We start from the raw sequence: 21,605 nt of genomic DNA on the forward strand, positions 1-21,605 counted from the left end.
TGGAAGAAAGACTTGGCAATCAGGTTGCTATAGTTCAGGGAACCAGTGCCTACCAACTCTGTAAAACGTATCATATTAGGGCAGCAAAAATAAAAGTACACTTCTGCTACCAGCCTATGACCAAAGTACATTTTCTAGTCAAGACAACTCACCCAGGGACCAAATGGAACACTTTAAGTTTGTTTGGGGCAGCACGTTAAATATGCAGTTTTAAAGGACTACAAATGTCTGCTAAATGAGACTGCAAATGGATTTCTGAATTAACACTCAACAACCAGTGTATTTTGTTTTTTAAAGGAGTGTGTCTATATGTTACTGGCCTAATTCCACTGATCTTTTATCTAACATGGCATTCATCCAGTGGTTCATTGTGCTGCATAGATATTTTCTTTAAGGAGGACGTGTAAATGATTTTCTGAGACATCAACATTTGTTAGGCCTAAATGAAATCTGTGTTGTTGAATTTTCCAGATTGTCTCTGGTCATATTTCTATGAAAAGCACCTGAATCACGAATAGAATTCTAGGCATAAACTACATACTCCCATCCACAAGATACTCAATGTAATGTACTTGTTCTCATGAATCTTTAAAGAAGGGCTGTAAGGTGTAGAAGGAGGATACTGGAACAAGGGTGGCATTGTTCTGGTTATAGACTTTTATTTCTTAGGTAGAAAACCTCATTCCCTATTTCTACGAGGGGTTTCCCTGAATCAAACTAAAGGAACTGTCAGAACGTCCGTCAAATCAAAGTTGCATCGTCCTGTGTTAAACCCTATTCTAACCCTCACTCTATAACTAAAGAATAAACTAACAAAAAGTTCTTGCTTCAGGAGAATATTTCCTTCTCCTGGTTCCTCAACAGTATCCAACAATTGTTCTTTCTCAATAGAAAATACCAGGGGGTATGACTCCGTTTGCCTGGGTTGCACTTTTGTAGTTTCCAATAGGACCAGTGGGAATGACTCCCTTTCCCTGGCTCACTGGTTTCACTCAGTCTTTTATCAAATGTCCACGAGAATGAGTCCCTTCTCTTGGATTGCCCTTTTGTAGTTTCCAATAGCACCAGGGGAATGACTCCCTTTCCATGGTGTTACTATATGCAAGTCAACACAAGGCCAGGGGGAATTACTCCCTTCCCCCCGGTCATCTCTTTAGGGTCCCAGACACTTCTCTGATGGTCAGTGGTCTCCCCAGTGAGACGAGGAGTTCCTTGGATGCCCTCTTGGCTTTCTTGAGGGCCCCAGACTCTCCTCTGGTGGTTAGCGGTCTCCCCACTGAGACGAGGAATAAGGTTTCCGCTTAAGTCCGCTTTACTGAACTTCACAGGGTCCCAGACCCTTACGTGCTTTATAGCAGTTTCACTGTGCTGAGGAAGTCCACCTCGGATGCACTCTGCAGTTTTGATGGGGTCCCAGACCCTCCTTAGCCCCTCTCTGGGCCTTTGCAACCCTTACGATGTGCTTTGGCAACGCTCCTGGACTCCCCTTGTCCCTACCGGCCCGCTCGCAGATCCCGTTACCTTCTGGGATTCCTGCATACAGCGGTGGTTCTTCCTGGGACTGGAGTCAGCTGTCTGTGCGCTCTCCGTGGTCATCTGCTTCCTGTGGTTGCTGGTTTCCGGTTTGGCTCCTTGCAGTATCGGTATGATTCGGGGACGGCGCGGTCCACCTCTGCCTGGAGGTTGTACCACTGCCTTGCCTCAGGTTCGTAGGACTGACCGACTTCCGGTCCCGGGGAGCCACCTTCTGTTCCAACTGGTGGTTTCTGCTCTCTCCACTCCCGCGCCTGGCACTGTTCTTCCCTGCTGCTTCTCCAGGGCTAGCTTGACAACATGCTAAGTCCTTCTTTGGTTTTTAAACTTCGCCAACGTCCATTCCCTCATGGAAGGCTAGAAAGCTGTTCCCAGTTCCACAGATCCATCATCATGCCTCCACGCTTCCTCCTCGTGTCTGTACTTGAGAAAAGGGTATTCTTCATGTTATTTATCATGATCTTCCCAGTACTCTCAAAAGATCTACCTTTGAGGTATTACTCTGGCATATAGGTTTATGCTCAATAGGAGATTGTGGGGTGGTGTGACCAGTGTGGTGACTGTGTGATTGGACACTGGTGTGACTATAGGGCCTGCACCCTAGGTGGTCCTCCTGGTCCCCAGAAGGGGAGTTACTCCCCATGAGGTCCTCCCGCATTATAGCACCTATGGGGGAACTATTTGGTAGCGTCCTCACCTCCCTATCTCATGAGAAGGGGCTCAACCCCAGGGGGGAAATGTGACGATACCTACTGCTTCATCACAGGACGTTACATCAAAGTAAAATTTGGTCAAAAGAATACATGATTATCTTTTTGGAGAAATAATGTAAAAGATTCAATATTATTATTTTACTGATTTTTGTTGTCCTTTCTGGTCTGTTATTTGTCACCAATAGCAGTATTTTGTCTGTGCTTGATTGAATCACAAATAATATGAACCATTTTCATAAATGTTTCTTTTAAAACTCTAGTGAAAAAAAAATTAAGATGCAGGGTGTAAAACACATTTGAGAGTTTTGTACCTTCTTAATTGTATTAGGAATAAATACAATTTTTGGAATAAGTTTCTTTGAAAGTTTTAGTTTGTACAATATAACATTATTATTTTTGTTATTTTGTTTTGTTTCATTCTGCACCAGTTCACCACAGTAGTGGTCTCAAAGCATGTAAACCTTGTGCATGTTATGGAGCATTCTGTCCCACAGCAGGGACCTCACAGCCTTACGGCCTGATTCATGGAATTATTTGCGTGAAAAACACAGATTTGCGCCCCTTTCTGCCTGAAAATCCCTGTTTAAAGTATGGGGATTTTCGGGCAGAAAGGCGCGCAAATCTGCGTTTTTCACGCAAATAATTCCATGAATCAGGCCATTAATCTGCTGGAAGTCATTAACTGGAAAATTAGATGTATTATATATATTTTCTTTATCAGATGTGTAAGTACGAGCCAGGGATGGGCTGGAGAAATCAATGGAGTTCTGGGGCAAACTATCCCTGTCCATGGTGGGAAGGGCAGCATTACTGAAGATGGTGGCCCTGCCAAGACTGATGCACTGCTTTAGTAATGTCCCATAGAACATTCCCAGGCAATTCTTTCGAGACCTGGAGCAGCTTTGTAGGCGCTTCCTATGGCAGGGAGGGAGTATACTAGAAAGGCCCTATTATGAGCAAGGGGGCTGGAAGATTCCAAACTTTGAGTTGTATTTTATGGCCTGCCCCATGTGGGACAATGGATAGCGGATGACCCCACGACAGAAACAACCTTGTTACAACTAGCCATGAAAAGGGCATACCTCAGGGATCTGATTTGGCTTCCCAAGGGCAAGCAGAAGTGTCATCCCTACCTAGTGAAACTGGGAATTCAAATGTGGAAAAGAACCTGCAAAAACATGGGCACTATGGACCCGATCTCGCTGCAGAACCCCATAGCGGCGATAATGGCAGATATGCCAGGGAATAGTACCAGTGTGCGAACAAGTTGGGAAACATGCAGAGTCGCTACGATTGGGGAGTTACGAAGTGAAAAAGGGTTGATGACATTTGCTGAATCACAACAGCTCACAGGCGTGCACTCAGGACAATTCCTGCTACACAGTGCGTTGCTCAAGGTAACGAAAGGGAGGTGGCCGTGCATTAATGACAGACAATAGGATATGAGGAAATAGTGGACCTGCTTAGCGTATCGGAGGGTGGGCACGCCGTCAAGGATATATGAAGTATTGATGAAGCGAGACTCGAGGACAGAATTGAAGTGCAAGGGGATATGGGAAACTGAATTGGGCAAGAGGTTCGAAGATAAAGAATGGAGCGCCATAACAATATACCATAAAAAGGTCTCCAGAAACGCCAGACTACAACTGATACAACTCTACATCACACATAGGGCTTACCTCACACCAGCGGCAATCGCAAAATTTAAGGGAGCGGGCAAACAAGAATGTCCCAGATGCAGAGAAGAGGAGGTAGGGCTGAATCATATGTTCTGGGGATGCCCGGTGGTGCAGGGGTTTTGGGAGGGGGTGGCGCAAAGGGCGCACAAGTGGGTATTGATTTGGATATACAATACCTGGAAGCATGCATGCTCAGCCGATATAAAAGGAGTGCGAAAAACAAACCTTTGAACAAGTTGAAAGACCTAATGTATATACTAGCTAAACATAGCATAGCCATGAGGTGGAAAGATGCTTAAGGCCCGAGTGTGGCCAGATGGTGGGAAGACGTGAAAAAATGGGCAGCAGCGGAAACGGGGCTATGGGAAAAGGCACTATGGGAGCAGAAACAGGAAATGAGCATGGACATCCAGCGGTGGATTGAGCTGACAGTGACCCTTTTCAATCAAGATAGGGGCAAAATAGGAACGCAAAACGAAGTACCAGAGGCAGACTGTGAAATAATGGACATAACGAATAATGGGAATGTATGCACAAGGGGGGGGCTAACCGGGGAAGTTGAATGAAAATGTGATACAACATCTAACTAAGTAGTGTTGTGGTTGTTTGTTATGGAATAAAAGAAGAAAAAAAAATGTGTAAAAGTGTCTGGAAATATGGCCAAAATCTTTTTTTGAAGTTGTAAAGAGGCCAATCTATCTCCGATTGTACCATTCACATGAATTGTTGCTACGTGCAGAGCTCAGAGATGCATGTAGATGTTCTTGCAAGACGTTAGAAGAAAATGTTACCTTGATGCTCGATTGTGTCAGGTCCCTTCCAGTGAGATCCAAGAGGATTCCTTACTTCCCTTACTTTCTTAGTTCTACAACTCACACTTTCCCATCCCTCCAGTGTAAGCTGGGTTATTCAGATCTCCTCTGTTAGCAGCCAGTCTTTTGGAACACTTTTTGTCACTTTCATAGTCCTTGGTTAAACACTTGAATATTTCAGTTTTTGTATTGGAAGAGTTCAATGAGGTTTACATTATGACAGTTCATAGGTTTTGTGAAAACATCTCCAACTTGTAAACTTAGCCAATAGCACCCTTTTCAAGCTTTATGATGATCACTGAAAGCGAGCCTTACTCTAACATGTGTTCACGTTATATGATTTGTGGAAAGACACATTTAAATCTTGGGCTTAGACAAGGCTCACTTTTCAAGCTTTGCAAGGATCACCTTCTCTTGGATTCTTGAACACTTAGTATGCTTTGTGATGAAAAACATTTGGGACATTTGGACTTAAAGCAGTGGAGCACTTTTCATGCCTAGTATTTCAATTGATCTTCTCTTCATCAACTATCCTCGTCTTGGCCTGACTTTCTGCCTGCATTTGTGTTTAATTTCTCTTGCTTTGGAACATTGGACTTCCTGTTCCAACATGGACTGCTTTCTCCTTCTCAACATTTCTTGCACTTTGCCCGGGTTTTACCAGTGGATTCATATTTCAGGTCTGTTTGTGTGGAACTCGGGGCTTCATGGTTCAGCATATGTGACACACTGACTCTCAATGATTTCACTCACGTCTACCTCCGACCTCTGATTTTATCCTTTTGACATCTTGCCTTTCCTAGTGTCTTCCTTTTGGGCTCTGTTCCGTCTGCACCTTATCTTCACCCTGCTACCCAACCTCTGTATGCTTGCTTGTTTGCACAGATATTCACAGTATTATATGATCTTCGCCCCTCCTCCTTGCTATTTCTGCATCCTGTCAGTCAGACCAGTTTGCCGTGTCAAATCTGTGTCTAGCTCTCTGGTACTGGGCATGTTACCACCTTTCTGACAAATCTAGAAATAGCAACACTTATCTCTGGAGGGAAGCTTCTCATACGTGGCCAGGGAAAGGCAGAAGCGGCATGACTCTAACCATGGGGGACACTATCTGTGGGAAGCCAAACTCCAGAGGGTCAGAAGAATACGAGATCAAAATAGTCTTGCAGTCGCAATTCCCAATGACCCATATCTCCACTATAAATACATGGATTATTGTGGTATAGATGAAGGAATCCCACTTCACGACAGTCAAACACTTTATGGACCCCCCCTTTTCAGTACTGAGACGAGGAAGAGGAATGGGGTAATGAAGATGGCCAGAACTGGTAAGCCAATGCCGCGTTCTAGTCTTTGCAAAGCATTACACTGTGCCTGGAAGTTTAAAGTTAACACAGCTAAGAGAACACCAGAACCAAGAGAGAAGCAGAGGCTGGCTCTATCGACTTGTTTTGATGCCGGTCCGGATGCCGACGACAAGCAGACCGTCAAAAGCAGCTCTGAGTCTGACATGAACAGCGTGCAGGAGAGGCAGATTGAAAGAAGCTTACCCTTTGAGCGCCCGAAGCAGCAAGAGCCGTGTGCAGCAGAGGAGGGCAAAGCAAAATCTTAACGGTGCACAGGAAGCATGCTGAGTAAGTGAACAGGAGAAGACTGAGAAGGGAAGACACGAGAAACACCGAAGCCGCCTGGTAAGCCCAAATAAAGTGAACGAGTTACCAGAGAGGGTGTAGGTGAATGCCATGTTGAACACCATTGAAGAAGTTGATGTGGATGCATGCAATATTAGAAAAGACCCAACGTTTCAAAACCGGAATTGGTGTGAGTGCAAACAGTGCTGGAAAAGGGCTGAGGACCCCATATCTGAAGGAAGAAGTGAAAGCAGAAACGAACTGTAATAAGAAAGGGTCTGTGATCCAATATTTAGAAAAGATTGTTTTGTTGATGACAAAGAAAGTAGTTGCAGAATGGAAAAGCCCTTGCAGGTTAAACAGTGTGATATCCTGGCAGGAGACTAAACCAGAAGAAGTGAACTTTGTGATATCCTGCCAGGAGAAGTGAACTGTGAAACCAAGAGTGGGAAATTAATTGAACCTGAAGTTGTGAAAAGTGCCAAACCAATACAAAAAAGGGAAGACTTATACCTCTTTTTGAAATCAGTGACAAAGGAGTAAATAACCTGGCAGGAGAGTAAACCAAGGACATTGAGATGAGCGATTGTGGAGAAGGGTAGAACGATACCCCAGAAAGCAAGTGGAAGATAGAGTGTGAAGAACTGGAACAATTAAGAGGTGGTGTGCGAAAGTTCAAGGGACGGGTAATCCCCCTTAAAATTGTGATGTAAGGGGGCGTGGCTGACTGCCGACTGATGAACAGCTAAATCTCCATAGCTCCCGTGCAGCAGTGGAATTCCGGTTTAAATCCTGCGTTTATATCCCCAAGAGGTGCAATTGACTGGTGGGAGATGGCTCCTGAAGTGTAAGAGCACCGGAGGAAGTGTTTGAAAGGCGGCGGAGAGGAGTGATTGTCCCCTGGCGGTGAACTGAAAGTGTTGGTGCCCTGGTGGGAAGGGGCGCTTAAGATGGCGTCGGCGCGGCTGTGAAAGGAGTGGAGGAGAACGCCTGGTTGTGTGCCGTGGCCCCGGGAAGGGAATGAGCGGCGGTGGTCGCGAGGACGCTCTGCGAGGGGGAGTAAGGTGTTGCGGCGACCTGGAAAGAAGGTGATCGGAGGAGCCCCTCCACTGGTACTCGCGGAGTGTCGGAGACTCGACGGGGGGAGGTGATCGTCGGCCCCCCGGAGCTGCGGCGACTGGAAAGGAGGAGGTTGATGTAGCCCGCGCCACAGCGGACACAGAACTGGCGGTGGATTTGAAGGCGGGTCGGGCGACGAGTGTACCCGAGTGCTGCCCAGCGGGAGGCGTTGGTGTGGATAGCCGATGTCTTGGAGCGGCGGCCAGCCTGGGAGCCCTGAGCGCGGCCCAGGGTAGAACGTTGTGAGGAATTGGCGGGTGGGACGGACATTGACGGTTCCCCCGGAGGCACCCGGGGACAGCCCTGCGCGGAGGAACGTGGACCTGTGACCAGGGGCGCCCCAGTGGTGAGTCCCTGTCGGGAGGTGTGCTGGAGCTGTGACGGCGGCGCGGAGGTGGCGGAGCCTCCACTGAAAGTGAGTGGAGTCCGGTCCTGCATGAGAGAGGGGCTGCGGGTCCTCATTAATACGCTGATCATTCCGGAGGTGTTGGAGAGTAGGGAGCGGCGCCTGGCCCAGACTGTTTCTTGCCAGTGGGGGGAGCGAGGTGGATAGGAGCCCCCCCACTGGACTTGTGGAGGAGCCCTTTGTGTGGGGTGGAAGGTGGTGGATCCCCGGGTTGGATGGACCGGCACTGGGCTTGGAGGTGGTCTTAGTGGGAGGAGGGGGCGAGGAGCGGTGAGAGCCCCACCCCCCTACTGGACCTGTGTTGGAGTGCCTTTGCTGGGGGCGGGCGGTGGAGACTCCCCAGGTTGGACAGGCCGATGTCTGGTCCAGACTTTTTCCAGTCATCGGGGGGGCACACGAGGTATAGTGCGGTCCCCCCCCACTGGACCTGTGGAGGAGCGCCTGTGTTTGAGGGGGAAGACTGAGGATCCCCAGGTCAGGTTATAAGAGCTGCTGCTCCCCTCAAGGGCGCTGAGACGAACGGAGAGCACAGCTGAGACTTGGGACTGCTTGTTGCCGGTGTGGAGGAAGGAAGTGACCCCCTGGAGACTGTGGCAAGGAGGGGTGTGCTTGTAAGGCCTGCCGCGAGGTAGAGAGGGCCAGCAGAGAGTCATAGGAGAGTTGAGGTATGACGGACCAGAGAAGACGGGTGGTGCCGGCGTGGATAACGTACAGACCTCGCACCTAGGGGTGGGAGAAAGGGCAACGACATTACTATGGGTAAGAGCCAGCAGCGGATGGACAGATATGCCAAACCTAAGGATGCTGCACGCCGGCAGGAGGGCCCAGAGCGACAAGAATCTCCCCCAGGGGAGCATGGGAATGTGGTGACCCTGGATGCGTTAATGGAGGCGATACAAGTCTCGAGAGATACCCTCCAGGAGAGCATCAAGGAGGTAGGAGTGGATGTGTCTCTGGTGAGAGCAGACCTCCGGAAGGTTTCTGAGAGGGTAACGGAACTAGAGCAAAGGGTCAGCACGGTGGAAGACGAGGTCCAAAAAATGAAAAACCAGGTGGCGGGCTTGGTGGGGGCTACCCGAATGCTGGAATTTGGAGCAGAAGATGCTGAGGGATGCTCCAGGAGGGGTAATATCCCCCTGGTTGGGGTTCCGGAGAGGGAGGAAGGCCAGAGTGCGGAACTTTTAGTGGAAAATTTGATCCAGAAGGTCCTCGGGATTAAAGGTCTCTCGAACATCTTCACTGTGGGAAGGCCCCCGCCGCCGGGCGCTCCGCCAAGGGTCATGATGGCTAGAATTATGAACTTCCGAGACTGTGATGCTATCTTACAGGACGCCCGCCGACAAGGCTATTATGAGATTGGAGGTGCCAAATTGAGGATCTTTCCGGACTTTACACTGGAGGTGCGCAGTACGTTGAGAGACCTCAATGTGAAATATATGATGTTTTTTCCAGCAAAGTTGAAAGTGTTGTCGGGGGGGGGGGAGGTTTTGGTTTTTCACGTGTCCAAAGGAGGTGTGGGATTGGTTGGATGCAGGGCAATAACGGGAGGAATCGCGAAAAGGGAGTCCTAAGAAAGGAGTGGATCAGGAAGGGGAGGGGCATGGGTAAACTCGGGTGCATTGTCAGTGATGGAGACCCCATTTGACAGGGGTTCTCTTAAAGGGAAGGGGCTCTGGGAAAGAGCGGGGGGAATAAGCTGGTGGAGCTGCACGGGATGCGTGGTGACACCCTTACGTGAAACGACACCACTGACCACTGGTCCCAAGAGAGGAGAGGTGGAGGGGGCCGAGTAGGCCAATGGGTCTATAGCTTTGGAAAGGGGAAGGGTAGGGGGGGAAGTTTTGGGGGGACTTGCGGGGTGTGGGGATGGTTGGGGGGGAGGGTGGGTCACGTGGCACCAAGTTGGGGGTTGGTGCGGGGAGGTGGGAATGTTTTGAATATACTGGAGGGGACATTTGGCACAGCGGTTGGAGTGGAAGAGGCCGTGGGGGGTTGGGTCAGGTGGGCGGGAGAAGTGTGGCCTGGGAGACGAAATACTGTTGCCTGGGACGGGTAGGATGGGAGGTTTGAGGGTCAGGTCATGGAACGTTCGCGGGCTGGGAAGTTATCAGAAGCGAAGGAGAGTGGGAGAATATTTGAAGAGGCAGGGAAAACAGGTGGCCCTGTTGCAGGAGACACATGCGCGAGTGGGGAGATATTGGGGAAGTTAGAGAGGCAATGGGGGGGGTCAGATACAGGGCTCAACGTACTCCACTCAGGCGAGGGGGGTTGTTATATGGGTGGCGCGGGGGTGCCGCTGAAATTAGAGCGCGGGTTGACGGATGGGGAAGGTAGGACGGTTTTGGTCCGTGGCACGTGGGGGAACAAGTCACTATGTTTGGTCAATTCGTATGTGCCCAATGTGGATGATAAAGAGTACTTCCCTTCGGTGTTACGTAGGATGGGGGCTTACAGGGGCGAAATGATAATATGGGGGGAGATTTTAATTGTCTCTTGGATGAGCGGTTAGATGGGCAAGGTACTAGGGGGGGTAAAGAAGAATATGGCGGAGTCCATGCGGGAGGTACTGCAGGAGTTGGACCTACTGGAGCTGTGGAGGGAGAAACATGGGGAGGAGAGGGAGTTCTCTTATTATTCAGGAGTGCATGGCTCCTACTCGCGGCTAGATTATACGGTAGTGGGACGGGAATATTGCCATTATTTTGGGGAGACTACCTACTTGGGGCGTACCCTTTCGGACCACTCCCCCCCCTGGTGACGATACTGTGTGAGCCCAGTGAGATTCCGCCGAGGCGGTTATGACGGTTGCGGATGGAGACGTTGCGGGACGGCGCGTTTGCGGCAGAGCTTAGAGAGGAGATTGAGCGATATTATGAACTAAATGAGGGTACGGTAGGAACGAGGGGGGTATTATGGGATGGCTTTAAGGCAACTATCAGGGGGAAGTGCTTAGCCATGATGGTCGGGATGAGGAGGCGCCTCTCGGAGGCACTGAGACAGACAGAGTCCCAGATAGCGAGATTAGATAGGAAGGCAGCGGGCGGGGAGGAGGTGGGGGAAGCTTTGGCGCACGCACTGGAGCTGCACCGGAAGACTCTGGCAGAGTTGTCGCGTTTTGACGATAGTAGACGAGATGTGCGACTCCACGGCGAGGGAGATAAGGCGGGCAACCTCTTAGCATGGCTTATTAGTAGGGAAATTCCGAGCCGCGTTATCACCCAGGTCCAATCTGATGGTGGGGAGATTGTTGGTACGTAACGGGAGATCAATGCGGCGTTTGCGGCATATTATAAGATACTCTATACGAGTGAAGGGGTATATGTGGAGTTGGATGTGGAGGATCTCATGGAGATGCTCCAGATGCCGAAGTTAGGGGAGGACAGGAGGGAGGAACTGGATGCCCCCACAGGGGAGGAGGATATCCGGTGGGCGATACGTGCTATGCGAAGGGGTACAGCGCAGGGTAGCGACAGGCTCCCTGTGGAGTTTTATGTGGAATTTGCTGATCTATTGGTCCCGCAACTTCAGACGGTGTATGAGGAGGCCTTTCAGGCGGGATCTCTCCCGGAGTCGATGAGGGAAGCAGTGATTACGGTGATTCTAAAGGAGGGGGGAAGGACCGAGGGACCGCTCGGCGTACCGACCCATCTCGCTTTTAAATGTAGATGGGAAAATCCTGGGGAAGATTCTAGCGGCCAGGCTGGCGGTGGTGGCTCCGAAACTGGTACATCCTGATCAGTGTGGGTTAATAGGGGGGAGAAGTACATCGGGCAATATCTCCCGGCTACACCATGTGATGGACCAGGTGAAATTGCAAAAGCGTGACATGTGACGTGGCCATAGCGTCGTTTGACGCTATGAAGGCGTTTGACACTTTGGAGTGGAAGTGGCTGTTTCGGGTGCTACGGGAATTCGGGTTCGGGGAGGGCACGGTTAGGTGGCTGTCCTTGTATACTAAACCACGGGCGATGGTGAAGACTAATAAGTGGGTCTCAGAAACATGGGAGTTAGAGAGAGGGACTAGGTTAGGGGTGCGCGGCCTCTCCAATCTTGTTTGTCCTGGCCCTGGAACCACTGGTGGCATATTTACGACAGGAGATGGGTGAAGCTGGAATCGAGGTGGATGGGCAGAGGCATATTTTATCCCTATACGCGGATGACTTGTTGTTATATGTGGGGGATCCCAAATTATACCTTCCGGACCTCTTAGAGATTCTGCGTAACTTTAGAGCGATGTCGGGGTTTTGTATAAACCCGGAAAGTCGGTTTTATTTCCTCTGGGAGGGCTCCGGGGTCGTACGGTGGAGGACCTACTAGAGTTGGGGATAAGATGGGAAACGGATTCTTTTCGGTATTTGGGGATCCGGGTGTTCCATGAAGTCGTGGACACGTTTGTGCACAATACGGGAGGAGCGTTGTTCAAAATAGGGGACTCTATCCAGTTTTGGAAGGTCCTCCCACTCTCATTGATGGGTAGGGTGGCTTTGTGTAAAATGGTGATTCTCCCGTGGTTGCTCTACTTCACGAATATTCCGTATGTGGCAAAGAAGGTATTTTTCAAAAAGTTGCATGTTAAGATTCGGGAATTGCTTTGGAACGCGGGAAGAAGCCGGCTGTCCCTACAGACTCTGCGGAGGTCGAGAGCGGATGGGGGATTAGGTCTCCCAGATTATGGAAAATATTTTGTGGCGGCGCAATTACAATCGGTACTACTATGGGATCACCCGGAGACAGAGCTCCTGGGCACACTGACTGTGTCGGTGCAAGGTGGTTGCAGGCCGGCAGAGCTTTTATGGTATCCATGGGGTAATGTGGGGACATCAGTGGTTTTTGAGGCGGTAAGGGAGACCTGGAGGAAGTATGGGGGTGGAACGGGGGTTAAGGGTCATTACGAACCTGACCTCCCATGGGGAGCGGACCGGGAACTCCAGCAGGCGATTGGGAGGGTAGGTGCCCTAGGTGTGGGTCGGAGGAGGCGGGGTTTTGGCACATGGTGTGGAAGTGTGGGGTGATCGTGGAGTATTGGGAGGAAGTGCTTAAAGGCATAAATGAGTTATTGGGAACCAGTTTGGAGCGACGACCGGAGATTTGTTTGTGGGGAAGCCTGCCGGGGGGGGGGGCGTAACAGGTTACGGATTAGAATGGGTCGCTTTTTACTAATCTTGGAAAAATGGCGATTGCGTGGAAATCCCCCCAGGGTCCGGCAATCCAGCTATGGAGGAAGGATGTAAGGAGATGGGGCCTAGTGGAGTTGACAGTGCTACAGAACTTGGGGGTGGAGGCGGATGTGGGGGAGGTAACGGTTCATTGGTCCCAACTGTTGAACGATCTTGCAAAGGACAATGACTTGCATCCGCCATGAACCAACGGGTGCCGAGAAGGGGCTGCGATGAGAGGGGGAATTCGAAGATCGAGATGACAGATGGAGTGCCCCTGACCTCACGGGACCATGGGTGTCTGGTGCTCGGCTGCTCTGCCTGATGGAAGAAGGAAAAACAATGATTTATATGGGATGGTGGGAGGGGAGGGGGACCTGGAGGGGGGAAATGAGAACGGGAGGCTGAGCTTTGTCATTTAGGGGAGGGGTGTTTGGGGGATGGGGAAGGGAGGGTATGGGAGTTGGGTACTGTTATATCAAAATGCCAATAAAGTGTGTTAAAAAAAAAATTGTGATGTAAAACCTAGAGAATAACACAGGAACTGTGATAAAATGACTTGTTAAAACTACCTGAAGGAATCTAGGGGAAAGGTGATCCCTTTTCCTGATGGAACTTTCTTTCGAAGGGATTGTGTCCTCCGACGTATTCCTCATCTTTGATAATACGTTTCCAGCTTGCTGGCCTCGGAAATGTTTTCTGTAGAGGGCGCTGCGCGTCGACGTCCGCCGAGTCGATGTCCCTCGACGGCCACCGTATCGGTGCCGACATCACCATGCCCATAAATAGCCACGCGCTGCGTCCGTTGCTCAGTTCCGTTTTTCCGCACTTCGTGGGGCCTCGGAACATTGTTGCTCAGTTCAGTCAGGATAACCCTCTATATCTACTCGTATAAATACCAACTCGTTCTCGATGGCATCTTCATCGGAACCGACAACGCCGCGATCCGGCTTCAAGAAATGTCGAGACTGCGGTAAAAAAATTTCGATAACAGATCCACACAGGATCTGCTTGTGGTGCTTGGGAGCCGAGCATCATTGTTCGGAGTGTGAGGACTGCATGTCCATGACGGCGAAAGCCTTGAAGGAGCGCAAGGGGAAGCTCTCGAGAGAGGTAAGTCGGTCAAAACCTGCTCGAAGATTTCTTAGGCTGAGTCGAGGCATTCGTCTCCTCGCCGTCGAAAACATTCCCATTCTAGATCTCGAAGTAGCTCCCACCATTCATCGAGATCAAGACACTCAAAGAAGAGACGTCAAAGATCCCCCTTCCTCCTCGTCATCTTCTGTTTCCCCAGAAAAGGTCTCCTGTCCCACAAAACACAGCTCTCGGGCTGAGTGGGAGGAATTCAGAAAGAAAATGTTAAGCGTCTTCGAGAAAGCAGCCTCGACCCCCTCGAAGACAGCTGAGGGTGATACCCTGGGTGAAAAACCCAAAAAATGAAAACACCGCGAGTCACAGCACCCGGCGAAACATTCCACCCGAGAGTGCCACGGGCCATCGGGTAAGAAGGCACCGTCTTCGACGCCGTCGTCGAAGATTCCTTCGATGCATGGATCGGCGCCATCGACGCCGTTGTCGAAGGGTTCTTCGAAGCATCGGTCGATCGACTCGACGCCGACATCGACGCCGATGAAAGAAAAGACCAAGGCTACGCCAACGGTCATTCCAAGGGCCTCCGGCATGACGCTGAGACCGTCGTCGACATCCTCGAGTAGGATCCCGATCCTCTCGAGTTCTTCGAGACCTCTTCCAGTTTTCTCGACGCCGTTCTCAGCGCCTTCGAAGCCTGTCACATCGGCGTCGACGACATCGACGGTTTCTCACCCAATAATTACGAGTTTGGCTCCTTCTGCCTTAGAGATGGGTTTTACACCATTTCAGAGGTCAGTACCCTGGACTATCTTCAATTTATGAAGAGGGGGAAGATTCTGACCAGGAAACCTTTGGGTTGCAGAGGACCACACTACCTGTTTCAGAGGATTTCACCTCTGAGGAAGGAAGGTTGAAGGACCTACAGGAGTCACTACATGAGGCAAGTGGGCTGGACACTTCCCCAGAAGTGGAATTTGTTAAGCCAGACCCAGGAGAACATGCCGAAACACCCTATATGACCCTTATGGCAAGAATTATTGAATTTATGGGTTGGTCTGCGCCTTCGCCTGTTTTTCAACAGGATGACCTGACAGACATATTAGACAAAGGTCCACAGGAGGATCCTGTGGTCCCCTTCCATGCAGCTTTACAAAGGAAAATGACATCTAATTGGGAAACTCCTGAAGTTATCCCTGCGGTCAATAAAAGATTGTCAGCTAAGTATAGGGTAGCGGCTGCTGACCCTGAATACTTATCAAAACACCGGACTCCAGAGAGCCTGGTGGTCGAAGCAGCAACTTCATCTAGCAGTAGGACCGCTTACCCTACTGTCCCACAGGATAGAGATGACGAGAGGTACGATTCTATGGCGAAGAAAGTCTTCTCTGCTTGTAGTATGGCGTTGGAAGTCCATCAACGCCACCTGTACGCTCGCCAGGTTCAGTCACACACTATGGGAGTGTGCTTCATCAGCGGCTGACTGCATACCCGAAGGAGAGGAAAAGGAAGCCTTCCTTAACATCATTAAAGATGGCAAGGATGCCATGTGCGAGTCACTTCAAACTGGCATTGATTCCGCTGACAGTATCAGCAGGGCCATGGCGGCAAGTACAACAATCCGCAGGCATGCGTGGTTGCGAAAGTCTGGCTTTGCTCCAGATGTACAGGCCAGACTTTTGAATATGCCCTTTGACGGCTCTTTATTATTCGGAAAGAAGGCTGATGACAGTCTGGAAAAGTTGCAAACATCTAAAGCAACGGCAAAATCGTTAGGAGCTGCAATCCGCCAAACTCCTTTTCGCCCCTCAGGAACTTCTGGAAGAGGAAAGTCCTTTCGCTATTATTCAGCATTCGGGAAAGGCAGAGGACAGCCGGATCAAAGAGGCCAAAGGAGATCCACCCGAGGTGGATGGGTCAAAGGTACTAAGGCCGCCGCAGCAGCAGGTGCCTCTTTTCCCTTGGCATCTGCATCAGCCGCCCCCAAACCACTCTGAGGTCTTTCCACACAAGACACCTGTAGGGGGCAGGTTAACTCACCATCTGACAGAATGGCAGGCTATAACGTCAGATGCTTGGGCATTGGAGACAGTTGCCCAGGGTTACTGCCTACCCTTTCTACACGTCCCTCAGAGTCATCCACCGGGGCACAGCTCTCTAAAAGTTCCAGATCCGTTCCTCTTGCAGGAAATTATAGACCTGCTAGAGAAAGGTGCCATAGAACCGGCACCTGTAGCGGACAGGAACAAGGGCTGGTACTCCCCCTACTTTCTTATACCAAAGAAGGACGGAGGACTGAGACCCATCCTGGACTTACGAGATTTGAACAAGTTCCTCAGGAAGGACAAGTTCAAGATGGTAACTCTCTCAGATCCTTCAGGCCCCCCAGCTCCAGGACTGGCTGGTATCCCTGGACCTTCAGGATGCTTATTTCCATGTGCCTATCCATCTCAAACACAGGAAATACCTGAGGTTTGCAATTGGTGACTCTCATTATCAATTTGGAGTTCTGCCATTTGGGCTGACCTCCGCCCCGAGGGTCTTCACCAAGCTAATGTCGGTAGTGGCTGCGAGTCTAAGGAGAGAAGGGATCCACGTCTATCCCTACCAGGACGATTGGCTGATCAGGGCTGTATCTTCGGAACAAGCTCATATCCAGCTAGATTATGTCTGCCACTTCCTTCACAAACTGGGTTTCTCCCTCAATTTAAAGAAGTCACAGATGATACCATCACAGAGACTCCAATTCATCGGAGCGGCCCTGGACACTTCCCTGGGAAACGCCTTGCCACCAGAGGTGAGGGCTCAATATATTCTGCAGATGTCAACAAGTTTCAAAATGCCCAACGTCTCCCAGCCTTCGACTTTTTGAGGTTGCTAGGCCTCATGGCATCCTGCATCTTCCTTGTGCCAGAGGCTCGCCTGAGAATGAGATCCCTTCAGTGGGCACTGAGAACTCAGTGGTCGCAATTCTCAGGGAGAATGACAGATCTCCTCTGGATTCCGGACAAAGTAGCCCGCAACCTTCAATGGTGGGCCTATCCATAGAACATCTTGAAAGGAGAACTGTTTTGGCAACCATGGCCGGAGATAACAGTAGTCACAGACTCCTCACTCACGGGGTGGGGAGCCCATGCCAACGACTTGACCATCAGCGATTGTTGGTCTCCATCGGAGTCCAGACTTCACATCAACCTATTGGAGCTGAGAGCGATCAGACTAGCGCTGAAAGCTTTCCTGCCATCAGTACAGGGGAGAAATGTCCTGATAATGACGGACAACACAGTGGCCGTGCACTACCTCAACAAAAGAGGAGACGTAGGATCACTGCCACTGGGCAGAGAGGTAATGCAGCTTTGGTTTTGGGCAATTCGGGAAGGAATCTCTCTATCGGCAGTCCACCTAGCCGGAGAGAAGAACTTGACAGCGGATGCTCTGAGCAGGCAGAGCACAGTCTCCCACGAGTGGGAGCTAGCTCAGGAAGTCCTTCAAGAGATCTTTGCCCTTTGGGGAACCCCTCAGGTGGATCTGTTCGCCACAAGCACCAACAGGAAGTGCGATCTGTTCTGTTCAAGGGAATTTCCCCCGAGAGGAGCTCTAGGAGACGCGTTCGTAGTGGACTGGGAGTTTCCACTCCTTTACGCGTTCCCACCAGTTCCTGTTATTCCTCAAATGATCAGGAGGTTGAGAAGATTCCGGAAAACCATGATCCTAATTGCCCCGGACTGGGCCAGGAGAACGTGGTACCCGGACCTTCTACATATGTCCATCTGCCCTCCAATCCGTCTTCCACTCAAAGAGAATCTTCTCTCGCAGAAGGGAGGTCAGGTTCTCCATCCAGACACCAGAACCCTCAACCTTCACGCTTGGCTTCTGAAAGGGTAAGGTACAAGGATTGGGATCTCCCTGATGACGTCATGGAGGTGTTGCTTTCGGCCAGAAGGCCAGCAACAAAGTCTTTATACCGCTGCCGTTGGAACAAATTTTGCAGCTGGTGTAGGGACGAGAATATCGACCCTTTTTCATGTGGTACACCAACGGTGTTATCGTTTCTACTCTACTTGGCAAACTCAGGCCTTCAAGTTGGCACGGTAAAAGGCTATCTTGCAGTGCTTTCTATCTTCAAGCGTACTGCGAAGGAACCATCGTATTTCAAACTACCTCTAGTGATACAATTTATCAAGGGATTAACTAATGTTTATCCTCCAAAACCATTCCAGGTTCCCTTATGAGACTTAAATTTAGTCTTAAACTTCTTAATGGGCACTCCATTCGAACCACTTCACTCTTGTTCGCTGAGATTTCTCACGCCTAAAACTGTCCTATTGGTAGCACTAACATCTGCTAGGAGGGCGAGCGAGCTACAAGCTCTCTGCTTTAAACCCCCACATACAATTTTCCACAAGGACAAGGTTGTCCTACAGGTGAAGCCTAATTTCCTCCCAAAGGTGGTTTCTGAATTTCATATTACTCAGAAAATTACCTTACCTTCGTTCTACCCTCCTCCCCATCCGGGGAAAGAGGAAGAAAGGCTACATAGGCTGTACCCAAGGCGAGCTCTCTGCTTTTACATCAGCAGAATGGCTTGGATCGGGCAAGCAGACCAACTGTTTGTAGGATACTCAGGTCACAAGTTGGGACTACCCATAACAAAACAAACCATTTCCAGGTGGATTATTTTGGCCATTCTGGAATGTTACAAACTGGCAGGGAAAGAACCACCCCAAAATCTTAGGGCTCATTCAACCAGGGGTATCGCAGCCTCTTCGGCTCTCCAAAGAGGGGTACCGGTCATAGACCTATGTGCGGCTGCCACATGGTCGTCCGCACATACATTCACAAAATGTTACAACCTGGATTCCTCCACTAGTCAAGAGACCAGATTTGGCAAGGCCGTATTACATTTGGTCCATCCCTAAAGGGATACATAACATTCTTACTCCCACCTCCAATTACATGCCACTGCTATGGGAGTCTATCAAAGATAAGGAATACGTCGGAGGACACAATCCCTTCGAAGAACAAGTTACTTCTTACCTTGTAACGTTCTTTCGACGGGATGTTCCTCCGACCTATTCCTTATCGCCCCTCCCATCCATCCCCGCAGTAATACTTGCCTTGTGGTTGCAGCTTACGCTCCTTCAAGGTCAATAACCAATTCAGGCATGACTTTTCTTATGCTACAAAACGGAACTGAGCAACGGACGCAGCGCGTGGCTATTTATGGGCATGGTGACGTCGGCGCCGATACGGTGGCCGTCGAGGGACATCGACTCGGCAGACGTCGACGCGCAGCGCCCTCTACAGAAAAAATTTCCGAGGCCAGCAAGCTGGAAACGTATTATCAAAGATAAGGAATACGTCGGAGGAACATCCCGTCGAAAGAACATTACAAGGTAAGAAGTAACTTGTTCTTCTTTGCTACACCTTAAGCTTTATATTTTTGGTACTCTGAAAGAAGGCTACAAATGCGTAGTCAATTGAAAACCCCTTGGGCACATTATACTAAGTTTAGAGTGTAAGGGTCGGATTACAGTTTTTGGACACAAGACGGAGGACACTCTTCCGGTTAACATCCTGATGCAGATGTTCCTTAGAAACCCCTGTTGGGTTATGGATAGATAGGATTTCCCCCAAGCCTCTTATTGTTTTGAGAACTAAGCCTATAGCAAACATGCCACTGTGTCTGAGTCTTACTCTTGATCTCTTATAGTACCTTTGAACCTAAACCACCGTTCCATTCGTTCTCCACCTCCTTTTAGAGGAGCAATATCAGCATTCTGTGCATAGGCAGTTGCTTTTTTTCCTGTCAGTTTGTCATAGCGTCCCTTGGACTTCAAAGTCAAAATCAGCACAGTGAGCCACCTAGGTCTCTTTTCAAACACCAACATAAAGGGCCGCGGCACCTCTCACTCAAGTCTCATGATTGTTAGAGATAACAGATTTCTGATTGCAGTCTTTTGCCTCTGGTGTTGCCAGTCGGCTACACCTATCTATCTAGATCTTTTAATAATGTTGCGAATAGTCAGAGGGTATTGTTTGTATCAGTATATATAACCTATATATTTGATTCTGTGACTCTTGCTTGAATTCCTAGTAACTGATACATTCTCATACTACTGCTGGCCATGCAGATAAGTTAAACCTAGATTTACTAAATGCAGCCATTTTGCTGAAAATGTCCAATTCATCTGCAATTAATGGTAGGCTAGCAGTTGAGTGTTGCATCAGACCCATCACATATTCCACCAGTGAAGTATTTTTTATCTGTTTCTCTGCATTAATACTATAATATTTTGTTGTCAACAGGTGACGCTAGGGACCCTAAGCAACATGGAGTTGGATCAGGCAGAGACGCAGAAGAATCTGCTGGGCACCAGTGGGCTAGTGCTTTTACTGCCTCCATCTGTATGTTCAGGGGGTCTGGCTGAGGAAGATGTTTACTGGTTATCTGCTCTCCTGCAGCTCAAGCAGCTCCTGCAAGTAAAGCCCTTCCATCCTATTGTACCACTGGTGGTCCTTGTTCCGGTCCAGGACGAGCCATCTATGAATTTAGAAGAGGAGGTGGAGGAAGGTATGTTGCAACTTTCTGAGAATCTTGGGTGTAGGCCCAAACCAATTACGTGCCATGTCACTGCTGTATCTGTGCTTTCTTTCATTGGTAACTGCAAGATAATCCTTAAAAAGCTTTTGAGTACACCTGATTTTGTTCAACCATTCTCCAACCCTGGTGTGAATTACAGTCCTCTGAGTTCAGTCCCTTACTCCTGCCTTTCCCATTTGATGTCCAACATCAAGTGATGCCTTTAGTCCAATTTACCACTATCCAAAGCTGAACCAAACTGCCTTTGTCTTCAGTATCTGGGACCAGAGCATACTTGGTATAACCACAATTTGTAACTTGCTTTGGTCTAGTGAGGGAACCATTATGCAATCAAGGGGCCACCATGACAAGGTCCCCTGATTTCAAGATGCAGCCCTGGTCTTTATGCAGTTGTCCCGTTGAGCCATGGGCTGATCAGTGGCTATGCACCATGAGTCATTTACACCAGCGCCAGAGGTGCTGCCAGTTAAGAGTACCAATCATGAAGTTCGGGTATAAACATTTCAAATTGCAAGCTACTAGCTTGATATACAAATTCATATATACCCTCAATTCTGTACATGTACAAGAGCTCACCATTTCTTATTTTCCAAGGATCAATTAGCACCCGCCAGTGGCGAGTGTGCACACCCACACATGAATGGAGGTAATTAAACTCAGGCTGTGCTTCAAAAAGGGGCATGATGGCAGCAGTCCTGTGGGTGTTTGAAGGAAGAGGCAGCCAGGAGGAGGGGCACAGGTAGTTGGATTAAAGATGTGGTGCAAGTACAGAGGAGGACACATTTTGCAGATAAATGTAGCTGATGCAGATGCGACAGAGTAGGTTGGAGAAGAGAATTGGCAAGACAAGTGAGGATAGCAGA

The 21,605-nt window shown here is 49.5% G+C and overlaps 1 protein-coding gene across 1 annotated transcript in view; it reads left to right on the forward strand.

Moving 5' to 3' along the window:
• The window catches only part of MCM3AP (minichromosome maintenance complex component 3 associated protein), a 1,669,219-nt gene that overhangs the window by 1,359,230 nt on the left and 288,384 nt on the right, over positions 1-21,605 (forward strand). The window contains exon 22 of the mRNA XM_069616041.1: positions 20,448-20,712. Within this exon, the coding sequence (XP_069472142.1) occupies positions 20,448-20,712 (265 nt within the window). The remainder of the gene's footprint in view (positions 1-20,447; positions 20,713-21,605) is intronic.

Source organism: Ambystoma mexicanum, chromosome 9 (assembly GCF_040938575.1).
Source record: "Ambystoma mexicanum isolate Mex_15411 chromosome 9, UKY_AmexF1_1, whole genome shotgun sequence".
Taxonomy (NCBI): domain Eukaryota; kingdom Metazoa; phylum Chordata; class Amphibia; order Caudata; family Ambystomatidae; genus Ambystoma; species Ambystoma mexicanum.